Source organism: Aotus nancymaae, unplaced genomic scaffold (assembly GCF_030222135.1).
Source record: "Aotus nancymaae isolate 86718 unplaced genomic scaffold, 86718_ANA_hifiasm-v0.15.2.pri h1tg000040l, whole genome shotgun sequence".
In the NCBI taxonomy this organism is placed as follows: domain Eukaryota; kingdom Metazoa; phylum Chordata; class Mammalia; order Primates; family Aotidae; genus Aotus; species Aotus nancymaae.
The window spans coordinates 87,447,957-87,462,055 of record NW_026988454.1 but is presented as its reverse complement, the minus strand read 5'-3'; the positions used below and the strand labels follow the sequence as shown (position 1 = coordinate 87,462,055).

The window sequence follows — 14,099 nt, the reverse complement described above, 5'->3', positions numbered from 1 at the left end:
CTGCCAGAACCTTTTGGCCAATTTCTCTGTATACAGTGAGTTTCAATCCATCTTCTACAATAATGCCAAAGGGTTCAATGGAAAGAGAAATTCTACTCACTCTGCTAACCAAATCAACCAGTAGCTATCCACTGCCTTCAGAAAAGAAACTATTTACCAAGTCACAAAAGTATCTTGATTTTGTACCATACCAGTATCTCTAGCTCTTTATGATGAGCCATATGTATTCCATGCCATATCCAATTATACACAATTGCATGTTACATTCTATCAAAGTCTGTAAATGCCTTTCCCTAAGTCTGCAACACCCAATTCAACTCCTAAATTTACCAAGGTGTTACTTCTCTAGTAAATTTCCTTTACCATCTCCTACCACAAAGTTGGATTAGGTACCTCTATCCTATGATATCTCAGTTATCTTGTACACCTTCTGTCAAGGTTTTATCACATTACATCAATATTGTCTGTTTATCATCTGTGAACTCTCCAAAAACAAGTACTACTTTCAATTCTATATCCCAACTGCTTACAACAGTAGTTGGCTCATAAAACTCTGAAGTTCATTATAGGAATGCATAAACTCATTTTCTTTATTATACCATAATCAGAATCAGAGAGACATTTTGTTTCTGAAAAGAGGGGAAAACTCTGCTTTTTATATGGTGTTCAATGTACTTTTGAGTGCCTTAGTTGTGAAAATTCATTAACTCTGCTTTTCTTTGGTAAATGTTGTTTAAGGCAATGATTTTAAAACTAAGTAAAAAACATTAAAAGGCTAAGAGAGAATTAAGGAGCAAAATCTGACTTGGCAATTATGCTATCTTCCTTCTTGGGTTTTTCTCATTCGAATAATTGGGAAAGCACCCATTGCTAAAATACTATAGTACAAAATAATGATACATTTTCCTAATACAGAATTTCAATTATCAAATAATTAACGATTTTCTTTTCAATTCTTGTATACCATTTACAAGTAAGATTTTATTTCTATTAAAAAAAGATAAAATTTACTTAAATCTGTAAGTAGCAGCAGGGAAAACTTAATGACTGCTTGCTCTTTATTTTGTTCAGTACTAATTATATGCATTATTTCACGTAACCCCACAAAAATCCTATGCGGTTGGTACTATTATTATCTACTCCTCTCTCTCTCTCTAGGAGATGAGAAGACTAGAGATTAGAGGTGAGGTAATCTGCCAGAGTTTCACTAGTCGAAGTGGGAAAGCTGCGACTAAAAGCCCTCTGATGTCAAAGCTGATGCTTTTAACCACAGTACTCTATGCCTCCTGCTGTGCCCGTTCTGAAAGGACCCAAGAGAATTAATCCCTGGGAAAAAGCTTTCGAATATATATATATACAAATATCTTAGAAATAAATCTGCACGGTCTTAAAATACCAATTACATAAAAAGGAAATACTGGTTGGTCCATTAACAAACTGTTATCTCTAAAAATAATAACAGTGTGTTCTCTCACAGGAGTCTTTAACTGGTTAATCATGATCTACTATCTTAAAGGCTGATTTTGTTTTCAAGACTGATTTCCAAAGGACTAGTGTCTAGTGTGTGCCTAGTGAAATGCAAAAACACACTCAGCACCCACTTTATTAAAGAGTAATATGAATAGTGAACATATGTGTACCCTACCACCACTTAAAGTAAAAATAATAAAAATACAAGTAATTTTTTTTAAAAAGGTGCTCTCACATATTAGCATTTCTTATTATAAGGCAACATTCTGAAATCTGTAACTGCCTATCAGCAGTAAAAAATCACAAATGAGACTGAATTTGGCACAATTAACAACTTCTATCATATTCTTAAAACATAAACATCTTCAGACTTTTGGTAAGATCATATAAAGCAGTACAGTGCTACTTTCCTTCCCTCAACTGATATGCTTTCAACTAAAGAAAATAATCAAAAAACAGCTTCCTCTTCGCGTATTATTCCTGTTCTCTAAATCAAATGCCCTTAAAAGAAAGAATCAAATATCTAAAAAAATGATAGCAATTCTTTTCTGAACAGGTCTGGATAAATATTTTAGGTTTTGCAGGCTATATGGTCTCAGTCAAAACTACTCAACTGTGTTGTTGTAGTGCACAGGCAACCACAGACAATATATAAACAACTGAATATGTCTGTGTTTCAATAAAATCGCATTTATAAGAACAAGTAACAAACTGGATTTGACACACAGGCAGGAGCATGCTGAACCTTGGTTCAAAAAGTTCTTCCAAGTCTGTACTACCATTGTACCAGACTCATGAGATAGCAAAAAGCACACTATTTCACTGCATTCTCCCTAAAAAAATTCCAAGCGATTATATGTATAATTAATATCAAAACTTGTAAAATGCTTCATAAAATATGATAAACAAATGATTACAATCCCTATCATTTTTAAAGAACGAATTCCTACAAGGTTCTTTACAATGGCATAACTTTACACCAATCAAAATGTAAAAGAAACACAAAGTAATGCTCCTTTTCTATTACTTGTTTATTACTGTTTTTCAAAGAATTCTTTCGAACATTAGAAAAACCAAATTTACTTTAGGTTTTGAGAAGTGATTTTGAATATAACCATATTAAACTTGAATGGCTACAATAATTTTCAATTACTACTTAAGAGCAAATTACTACTGTAGGTATATAAATCACTGCAGCAAATACAGAGATGCCTATTTTCCACTCTGAAAATAATACTTGATACAATAGAAGGTAAAGGGGGAATATACTGATTTTAGAAATATCTGCAAATGCCTGAGGTGGATTAGAGCCAAGGGAAGAGAAAAGTATAAAAATGCATTCGCACATCCTGCTATTTAGCTGTTTTATAGATTACTGGGTGTATGGGTAGAGGAGAAGTAGTAGGTATAAATAGGTCTCAGTTTACAAGCAAAATTACTAAAAAGAGGAATCTATAATTGTCATAACTACGTAAAATTCACAGCTGCTCTCTTCAAAGACAGATAGGAAAATTTCCATTTAACTTCCACTTCCCATTTTCTTATTTCAAAACAAACTAAAAACCTTGTGAATGAATGCACACCTTCAGCCCACAGGGTAGTGTTTAATAATAAATATCATCATAATAGTGTTGTATTACACTTAATAAATGTAGCTGTTAAGGTACTTGAAAATAAAATATTTCCAAAAAGAATTTTCTCACTTAAAGTTCAAAAGCTTTTCTTTTCTCCATTCAACAGGTTACAAGAAACAGTAACAAATAAATAAACCCAAAGAGGCTCTTTAAACACAACATCAGATATTCTGAAGAACAAGGTGTTAAGAATAACAAGTAATAAGAGTATAAATATGCTCAGAATTTTTGTCTTTTTTCAAATCATTATTTCAAGGGAAATTTCTCATAGATAAGTGGTTTTCTATAGATAATATATTTAATAATCTCGTACAATTATAAAAAAAGGCACATTTAATAATGTCTCAACATACTTGGGAAGTGTCCTTGGTTTAAAGTTAAAATTGCTGTATGACATTTTGCAAAATGTCAAACTGTGTATTTGATGTATGTTGAGAACTATACTTATTCATGATGTTCAACCATATTATAATTGTGAATGTGCTGCAACATGTTGTTTAGAAACTTCCTGAATTTGGATAAAATCCAAATTTAACTAAACTCTTCTGTTATAGTAAGTGAAACCACCTGAATTTCCAGTTTCCTATTAAAAGAAAAAATCAAGGTTTTATTTCAAGTTAACCTATAAGCAGTATTACTCAATTCCACATATGAATATAAATAATAGTTTAAAAATTACTTACAGTAAATATCCGTCTGCCAGTTCGATCAAAAGTTACACAGTATACAGATGACAAGTGTCCAAGAATTCGTTTATGCATTTTCATGTGCTGATACACGGCAGTTGGAACAAGTCGCTCAAGTCTGTATTTCCCATTCAGCTTCCTTGAAAACAAAGTATCCGCTACCAAGAAAAAGAGGGAAAATAAATGTAATCCAGAAATTAATTTTCTTAAATTACTGCGTTTTGAGAATTCACATATTCCAATTTATCATGTGTTGGCAAAAATAAAGATGCTTTCTGATACATATGGCTTCTAGGCAAAAGTACTAAATAAAAACGTTGTTTCACCTGAAATAAGTCAGGCACTACCATTCTCACTTTGTAAGTAGGCAAATTTAATTAAATGATCTGTCCAAAATCACAAAGTAAGACATGAAGCTAGGATTAAAACTCATAGATTTCTGTACTCTCTTGCTAGTGCTCTTTAAAATCCTAAAGCATTTTATATGTCATTTCCTTAAAAACTCTATGAAATAGTTTTTCTTAAAAAGGCACTTGACCGAGAGCAGTGGCTCACGCCTATAATCCCAGCACTTTGGGAGGCCCAGGCGGGTGGATCACGAGGTCAAGAAATCGAGACCATCCTGGTCAACATGGTGAAACCCCGTCTCTACTAAAAATGTAAAAATTAGCTGGGCATGGTAGCGCACACCTGTAGTCCCAGCTACTCAGGATGCTGAGGCAGGAGAATCGCTTGAACCCAGGAGGCGGAGGTTGCGGTGAGCCACTGCACTCCAGCCTGGGTAACAAAAGCGAAACTCCGTCTGAAAAAAAAAAAAAAAGGCACTTAAAACCGGAACCTGGTGTGCTTTTCATCAACGAGTAACACTTGAATACTCTAAATCTGACATGCAGAATAATAGTTAAAAATATCTTTGTAACAAGAGAAGACAAAGGAATACGTCATTTGCATTACTAAAAAATAATAATTAAACTGGTAATTTTGCAAAACACCTGTATAATGATTCCTTCTCTGGAATCCATTAGCTCTCCCTTTCAACTTACTCATTCTAACCATCATTCAAGATTTGACTGAAGTTTATCTTCTGTCCAAAAGCTTGATACATTGACTCAGCCCAAAATGTCCTCTTCCATCTAAATTACTACTGTACTTATTTTCTATATTGATAACTTATGGACAAAGAAGGTGCTCAATAAATATATGTTGACTGATCTGCAAGTACTTTATTAACCTATAGATGATCTTCTAATACAGGCTTTTTGTTTCCCTAACAGTGACTGCCATCTACAATAGGTAAGTAGCACTAGAGTTTCTCACTTGAATTAAGCTCTGAAGAAAATTAAATATATATACAAAATACTACTTAACCCAGGGACAGAGTCCAGTATTTATGCCCTAAAGTTGATAAAACACAAATATCTTCGGTGTATTATAAAGAATCTCAGTGTTGCTTTATTATTCACATTCAATAAATGTTTGGCTCACACTGTATGTGACAGCCACTCTGCAACCCCCCCCTCCAAAAAAAATCTTTGGGCCTGGTGAGGAGATATGTAGCCTTTATATGTTCCTAAGCAATAACATTTCAAAGAATTACACTACGCTTATATGTTATTTTATTACAGCAATAATTTTATATTCTGATGCAGTATTTTTCTTGCTGTTATCCGTTCTATGCAACAATCTATCCCAACACTTGGGAATGTCTAAGACAAAGTTTGACAGTTGTGAATCAGCATTTTTAGGCTTAAGTTGGTTGTATAACAATTTAACAGAGACTCAATCAGTTTCCATTACAGCTTAGCCCCTGAAACATTTTCTTCATGCCCAGGAATGGCCTGGTAAAAGACATCCTACAATGCTTTGGCTCTAAACATATTTAATGCAAGAATGACACAAAAACCACAGACATCAATTGTCCTGCCAAATGAAAACTAAAATCATCTTATCCAAACGCCAAGGATCACTCACATCTCAGACTCATCTGTTTTAAGAAAATAAGTTACGACATGTTACATAAACATTGACCCTATTACCAAGATGTACTTTAATTCTCTCTAACCACAATTTCCAAAATGTCAAATTTTAGGAAACGATTTAACATTGTTCAGGTGTGAAAATATGATTGTTGGAAATAATATATCAAGACTCATTTCCCAATGATGATTAAGCATTAGTATAGAGGTCAGAATTTTTAAGATAAATTTGTTATAAAGACTGTCTACAAATCAGAGATGATGAAGTATTCCATAAGTAAAAACTACTTCCGAGAAAATGTTACTGCTTCTTAAACACAGGTCTTACTGAATCTTAGACCTAAAATAGGATTAAATTTATTTCATTTTGGAAGTCAATTGCAAAAAAAAAGAATAACCTTTTCAAAGATACTTTACAGACGAATTTTGAAGCAAAATTTTCCAGAATCATATTAGGTGAAACATATTTATAATTAAAACTATATTCCAAGCTACCCTTTGTAATGCTTAACTACCAATTAACTATTGGCTATCTATACTATGGCTATATTCTACAGGAGAAGGTACTTATAAAGAGTCCTAGCTCTCAAACAATTTACAAACTTGTGTAACAACACTAAAAGATAGACTTCCAGGTAATAAGGTGGTGGTTCAAACTTTCTAACTATAGGATTTAAAGATGAAAATATAAGTATAGTTCAGTATTTGTACAAATGCAGAAGTTGAATTTGAGGAAGGCTTGACCATATCAAATAGGTAGATAATTTATATAAAGATAGAGAGAAGGATGAGCTAGGACTCACATTCGATGAACTCACATTCTCTTTTATAATATCATTTGCAAAATGTCTATCTCTCCTACCAGATCTTAAGTACCTACCTTAAGGACAAAAATTCTCTTATTATTTCTCAAACCTGAGTATAGAGCCTTTTAAATTAAAAAAGTATATAAATGAATCTTAATATAGACAAGATGGCTCAATTTAATTTACAGTTTCATGGCAGAATGGCAAATGGCAATTATTCACTTTCTAAAGAAATTAATATTGAATTTTTGAGTAAAAAGGAAATGTCTCTTGGATTACCAGAATTACTTAAATTTTATTAACTAGAACATCAATTTTTTAAATAAGCATGGTTAAACAGATAACGGCACACAAAGGAATAAATTCTTTATATGGCATTATAATTTAACCTTAAATCAAGAAGCATGTGATTTTCGTTTAAAAGTGCATTTATTTTCATAAGTATAGTAACAGAAAATATTCTTAGATAAAGCTTACCAAAGCAAATCTCTTATTTTTTCACTAGGCAAATTATTTTTTATCCTCCAGCATCAGTCCAAATGCCTTCTAGGAAGATTTCAAAAGCATCCCAATTGGTTGCACTACAACATTACTCCTCCATTCAAAATTGCAATGCTCTTCATTTCGTTCAGAACAGACACCAACTTCTGATACATCAGCCTAAGATGTCCCTGCATAAACTTACCTCCCATTATCTCTGACCCTACCTGCTACTTCTCTCCTTGACCAGCTCCAGCCACTCCAATCTATTCTTCCAACACACCAGGCATGATCCAAACTTAGGGTCTTTGCACTGGCTGTTCCCTCTCATGAAGTCTTTCTCCACATATGGCTAATTCCCTTATCCCTTTGAAGTCTTTTCTTAGATGTCTGTCGCCTTCTGAATGAAGCCTAACCTAATCAGCCCACTGAAAATTGCAACCCAGCCCCTGCCATCACCCGTAATTAGTGATCCCCTTTTATTCAGCTTTATATTTGTTCTTCATCTATCACTTATTACCAGACATACTTAATTATTTATTACATTCATTGCTTATTTCCTATCTCTTCCCACTACAACACAACAAACTTCACATGGGCAGGATTTTATTTTGTTCTTTGATTAGCCTAAGAGCTGACAATCAAGGCTGGCAATTAGCAGATGACTGATACAGGTTGGTGAATTAACAAATACATTACATAATAAAAATAATTTGGTTTGATGGGGTGCAGTGGTTCACATATGTAATCCCAGCACTTTGGGAGACTAAGCTGGGCAAATAACTTAACGTCAAGCGTTCAAGACCAGCCTGGACAACACTGTGAAACCCCAACTCTACTAAAAATAGAAAAATTAGCCAGCATGGTGGTGGGCTCCTGTAATCCCAGCTACTCTGGGAGGCTGACGTAGGAGAATAGCTTGAACCTGGGAGGTGGAGGTTGCAGTGAGCTGAGATCATACCACTGCATTCCAGCATGGGCAACAGAGCAAGACTCTGTCTCAGACAACAACAACAATAACAAACTAGGTTTAAGAATTTTTAAAAATGGAAGATTTCTTTATCTCACAGATTAAAAGATTCAAAATACCTCTAAATAGTGCTTCTTTTTAACTGTCCTGCTAAATGAATTTACTTGGGGGATAAGGGGGAATGTACTCACTTAATTTTCTGAATATAGACCATAAATGAAATAAAAAGTCCAGAAATCATGGTTATCCATTTGAATAAAGTCTGAAGTAAAAAAGGAGCCAAATAAAGTGTCATTTGCAGCAAATCATTCAGAACAGTCTTTGAAATAAAGTATATGTGTTCAAGTCTACCGAACTAATTACTAGAGATAAACAAAAGGCCCACAACTTCTTAAACATTAGATTTAACTATGTGCATATTCCATTACTTCTTTAGGTGCTAGGATAATACATCGAATTCCTCCACAAGTCACTTCTTAGCTCACACCTAGTTATTTTTCAAGAATTGATTTACTTACCCAATCATAATACTAATGCATACACAATTTAGAAAAGAACATAAATGAAAGAAGAAAAAACCCGTAATTTTATTGTCTATAGCAATCACTTTTAAACTTTTGCAAAGGTTTACCTCATAGACAGCATTTTAACAGCTATGTTGCATTCCTTAATGAAATAAGAGGTTTTAAGTCTGACAGACCTGTGTCCAAATTTGATACTATGGAGACTTTAAGCAAGTTACAATTTCTAAACTTCAACTTCTCCAGTTACATTATTAAAGAAACATTTCCATTTACCACAATATACCTGGCTTTCATATTATGCTATTGTTTGACATCTCACAATTTCACAAATTTTACATAGTCAATTCTATTAATATTTTCTACTGCTTTAATATGAAGTCCTCCTACTCAGCCAACAGTACAATAAACATCTACTTACATTTTCTTTTTCTTTTTTGTAGTTCAGATTTCTCATTTAACTCTTTAATCCATCTACCATTATGATACTCAGTATAAAGCCTCTAAAGATTATTTTTTCTCCCTCAAGTAATTAATCATTTGTTCCAGACTTTCCATTTACTAAATAATTCTTTTCCATTAAATTCTGATTACATTATCATACATATGGTATACACACACACACACGCACACTCACAAACATTTTTTCTTCTGTGCTGAGCCAGTGGCATGACTCACAGTCTATTTATATGCCCACACCAAAATTTCACTCTTACAATCAATGATGTTTTAATATTTATTTGGATATTCCTCTCGTGAGTCCACTTAAAAATGTTGTATCTCGATCATATGTCACTTCTGAAAATAAAGAGAAAGTTAAAAATTTTTTGTTGGAAATGTAAATTTAGCTTTACTCCCAAACTGACATCTTTCTACTTAGAACATGGTGCTTTCTTCCTGTTGTTTGGCTCAAGTTTTCAATGCAGATGATCTTCAAAAAAGATAAACATAATAAAGTTACCTCATTTTTCTCTCACTATATCATTTGAACCAAGATCATGAAGAAAAACAAAAAGGTAGCTGCCACAAAAGAGCTTCTGCAATAAGCTTGGTAACTACATTTTTGAGGGCACTAGAAAAATACATGATTAAAAAAAAAAAATCCCTGCAAATATATACTATAGCAGAAATACCATAAACTCCCTACAAAATGTTTAGGCTTTTTTCTCCTTTTGCAAATATCTTCGTAAAATGAACAACCACACATGATAAAGCTGCAATAAATTGTCCAAGATCAAAATTAACCATGGTTTAAAAAGATGACTTGGAAAAAAATGAAAATGGCTATGAATTATCAAAATGCAGAGGTTAATGTTTTTTGTTATTATTGTTTTCTAACTGTTAATAGCAATATAACATGCTATATGATACCTACTCCAATAAGCTGTTCACTCTTAAGAATCAAAACTAGAGGACCATAAAAACAGCGCTTACAACTTCTGCCAACTCATGAAAGCGGAGCCCAGCTGGCAGCCTAAGGAAATGCAAAGAAAAGCATGTAGCTATAGATTCTAAAATCTGCAGAACCAATTTGTGTGACAAGAGAAGAACTAAGTGATGAAGCACAAGAATATGTAACTCAGAAGGTATCTCAGTAAAATTTGGGCCTTTTCTGATGCAGAACAGAGGGTACTCAGACAAAAAATAACATCAGTATTTTACGAGAAGTTTGTTTTCATTAATTTTACTTAATTCATTTTTTACCCTCTTTTGACTAGTTTTACTCCTTTTTTATTTTTATTTATTTATTTATTTTTGAGACAGAGTCTCACTCTGTCACCCAGGCTGGAGTACAGTGGCACAATATCAGGCAACGTCCGCCTCCTGGGTTCAGGTGATTCTCATGCCTCAGTCTCCTGAGTAGCTGGGATTACAGGTGTGCACCACCACGCCTAATTTTTTTTGTAATTTTAGTAGAGATGGGGTTTCACCACATTGGTCAGGCTGGTATTGAAACTCCAGCCTCAAGTTATCTGCCGGCCTTGACTTCCTAAACTGCTGGGATTACAGTCGTGAGCCACTGTGACCAGCTTTGACTAGTTTTATTCTGTGATTCTAATTAAAGATAACACTTGGAAGGAAAGCTTCCAGGTTTTCTGTAAATAAAATGCAAAAGTAATTATAATTTCTAATTAATAATCACAGAAATGATTCTTAAATTAAAAATAAAAGGGAGTAAATTCTAAATAGTACCTAGGCTAAATTTTAATCTCCACAATCCATAATAAAGGCTTTGGCTTTCTACATATATGACTAATAACTAACACTGTAAAACAAGAGTTTGGAACTCTATGACACTAAACTTGAGTGAACTATAAAAATGTTGATTAAAAACTTAAGAGTACATGAAAGCAAATTCCAAACTGATTTACCCCTCGTACATGCCATCTCCAATTTTGAACAATAGATTTTTCAAGAAAATAATCCTATATTCATTACTAGACATCAGAGCACAATATCTATAAAAATGACCTTCCAAGTTCATTAGTTCATTACAAGTCCAAATAGTTGTCTATATATGGTGTTGGTGATTTCAGAATTTCTATCAGGTAAATGTATTCTGTGGCATAAAGTATTTAATAAGGCATAAAATTACTTGAAATGTTATTCATTTTAGAGATTCACAAAAGTGCTTTAATGAAAAGGAAATATGAATGAGGGTCACAAAAAACTGTTAATTATAATTTTCTAACAGAAGTTATGCTAAAGCCAGGCATCAAACTCTTAGAGAAAATGGCTATAAAGGAAGAGGAAAGCAACCACGGTTTGGAGGTTTTACTAGAACTTCAAGAATCTGATGATAGAAAAAGTCTCATCTGCTGCAATTAATAATGTGGGTATAAGTGTCACAATACAATACACAATGAGGAGAGAAAAAAGGCCACAGAACACTCTTATGATGTGTAGCAAGTTTAGAGAGTAACAGCTAATATTTTACTACATGCCAGGCACTATTCAAAGTACTTTACATATATTCTTATTTAATCCTCATCAGTACTCTGAAGTGGGTACTTTCATTATCCCCAATAAGCAGATATTCCTCACCAATAAAGAAGCCAAAGGATAAAATGTAATTTTACTAGAGGTGAGGCTCAGGTTTAAACTCACACAGTCCGTTGCCAAAGACCATACTCTTAAATATTAAATGCTGCCTATGTAGATTAATATTAGAAAAGAAAGACTGAAAGGAAACCCGCCAAAGTATGCATAGCAGATAAGGAGTGAGACTGATTAATTTTTGAGCTGTTCTGTTTTCTAAACTTTCTCCATTGAGCATATGTTCATTTTAATTTTTTTAATTAAATAAAGCATAACTCAATCTACCTCAAGGAATTCAAAAAAGCAGTATGAAAAATCTAAAATGTCTAAACAGATTAGCTTAAATTCAAAGACTAACAAAAACAAACCCAGAGATAAAGATGCAAGGAATTTAAATTTATTTAATCATAAAAAAAGAAACACTAATGCCTAAGCATATTACAGTATATGAATGTTTATTATGCTACAGAGAATGACAATTGTGTATTTGAAAATGGACTGAAAAATGATATGCTACAAAGAAAGAATTCTCATCAGTTTTCATTTGAAAGCTGTAAGATAATACTACAAACCAGGCCATCAATTTTGTTTATAAGTTTAGTTTGTGTAATCTTTCTCACTGAATTTTAAAACTAAAAGAGAAACATGTCAAAGATAGTTTAGGTTCAATTCTATTGAGGAGCAAATCGTAGGAGGGGGAATGTTTAATTCACTACAGAACCACAATGTAAAGACCTGTTACTAATACAGGTATAAGGAAGAAATGACAACAAAATACTCATAATTCGAGGGCCAGAGATGGTCTGGGAAATAATTCAACACAGGTTGGTTTATTTCTATAGTACCATCTGGTCTCTACATCATATTGTACCATCAAGCAGCAACCAACCAACATAGAAACAGGACAAATAAATCGCCATAATAGTAACTATAATGAACCATAGTCCCAACTTCAGTCAAAGTATGAAGAACTGGGTTGTAACACAAAAAGATAATCCTGTAATCAGCTTTTTGTCTACAAAAACAGGAGGGCAGGTAATTGGGACTAAAAGATTGAGGGGAAATAGTCACCAGAGCAACACAGCACACATGAGAGCTTCTGTCTTTGTTTTACTACAACTAAAATAATTAGTATGCACAGCAGCTACTTTCCAGATCTTTACATATTCAATTTTGGTGTTTAGCTACACCTCCTGTTTGAAACATATTATATTTTTTAAATTTAGCAGACACCATCAAGAATAATAACATCTAAAAAGGAGAACCCAAATCTAAACTAAAATAAAATACAGAAAATAAAAAGATTCCAAAAGTTAAGCAAAAAATTTCATGAACCAAGTACATTAAAAAAAGGACAGATATAATTATTGGGACTAGTATTCAATCTTCCTCCTATTTTATTTCCTGGAAACGAGTCTGATGCTACTTCAAGTAGAAAACACACAATGACTTATTTTCAGTTTTAAATATTTTTAAGTGTTTATAGTTATTTTAATAACTATTTATCTTTTAAATAAAAAAATTTAAAGTTAGGTGGGTTTTTTTAATGTCAAACATTTTAATCACGCAATTCTAAGTCAACAAACATTTATAGAGCACCTATATGAGCCAAATATGGGCTAGAGGATATAAGAGGGAAAAAGAAAAGACATAGTACTTACCCTCATGGAGATTGCAGTCTAGCAGGGAAGAAAGACATGAAACAAGGACTTACAACAAGTTAAGTGTTATCAAATAGAAGGTTATAGGGAAATCTTTAAATATATAGCAAAGGGTTATAAACACATTGGGGAAGATGGATATCTGGGAGTCTGGGAAAACTTCTCTGAAAAACTGACATTTAAACTAAGATCTAAAAAATGAACAGCCACAGAATGCAGATGGGAAGGGAGCATATTCCAGGTTGAGGAAACAGCATGTGCAATAGCCTGAGGCTGGAAAAAGCATAGCATTCAAGCAACATAAAGAAGTCAGGATTGACTTGCACACAGAGCACAGAAGGGCAAGTGTCAAGAGAAGAAACTGAGAAGGTAGGGTGGCAGACTATATAGAGTCCTTTCTAAGCTATCTTAGGTATTTTGGACTAAATTCCAGTAATAATAGGTTCAAGCTTTGGGGGAGAAGAGTGGAGTAAGATACATAGTAAGATTTACTTTGGGATAATTTATTGCAGTTTTCTCTTGACCACAATGAGAATGAATTGGAAAGGATATAACTAAAAGCAAAAGCTAATTTTGCAAAAGAAATCAAAGGGCTCTGAAAACAAAATTTCAGTTTAGAAAAAATTTTATCAGCTTCACACGAAAACTATCAACACTTTCTCAAGAAATTAAATACCTGATCTCTTAAGTATCTATCTGGCAATATATAAAAGCTTGAAAGAACAAGTTTCATTGTTTCTAGAGTTGAAATACTCAGGCAAAATTCAAACAACTGCTATTCCCAAATCAATAAATGGATGAAGCTGGCACAGTAACAGATGAAGAATTTCACAGAGAAGGCAAAAAGGTGCTATAT

General features: G+C 33.2%; 1 protein-coding gene across 2 annotated transcripts in view; it reads right to left on the bottom strand.

The window, feature by feature from the left end:
* The window catches only part of PHIP (pleckstrin homology domain interacting protein), a 151,128-nt gene that overhangs the window by 110,360 nt on the left and 26,669 nt on the right, over window positions 1-14,099 (bottom strand). For both annotated transcript variants that reach the window (XM_021670307.2, XM_021670306.2), the window contains exon 7: window positions 3,788-3,948. In XM_021670307.2, coding sequence (XP_021525982.1) covers window positions 3,788-3,948 — 161 coding nt within the window. The remainder of the gene's footprint in view (window positions 1-3,787; window positions 3,949-14,099) is intronic.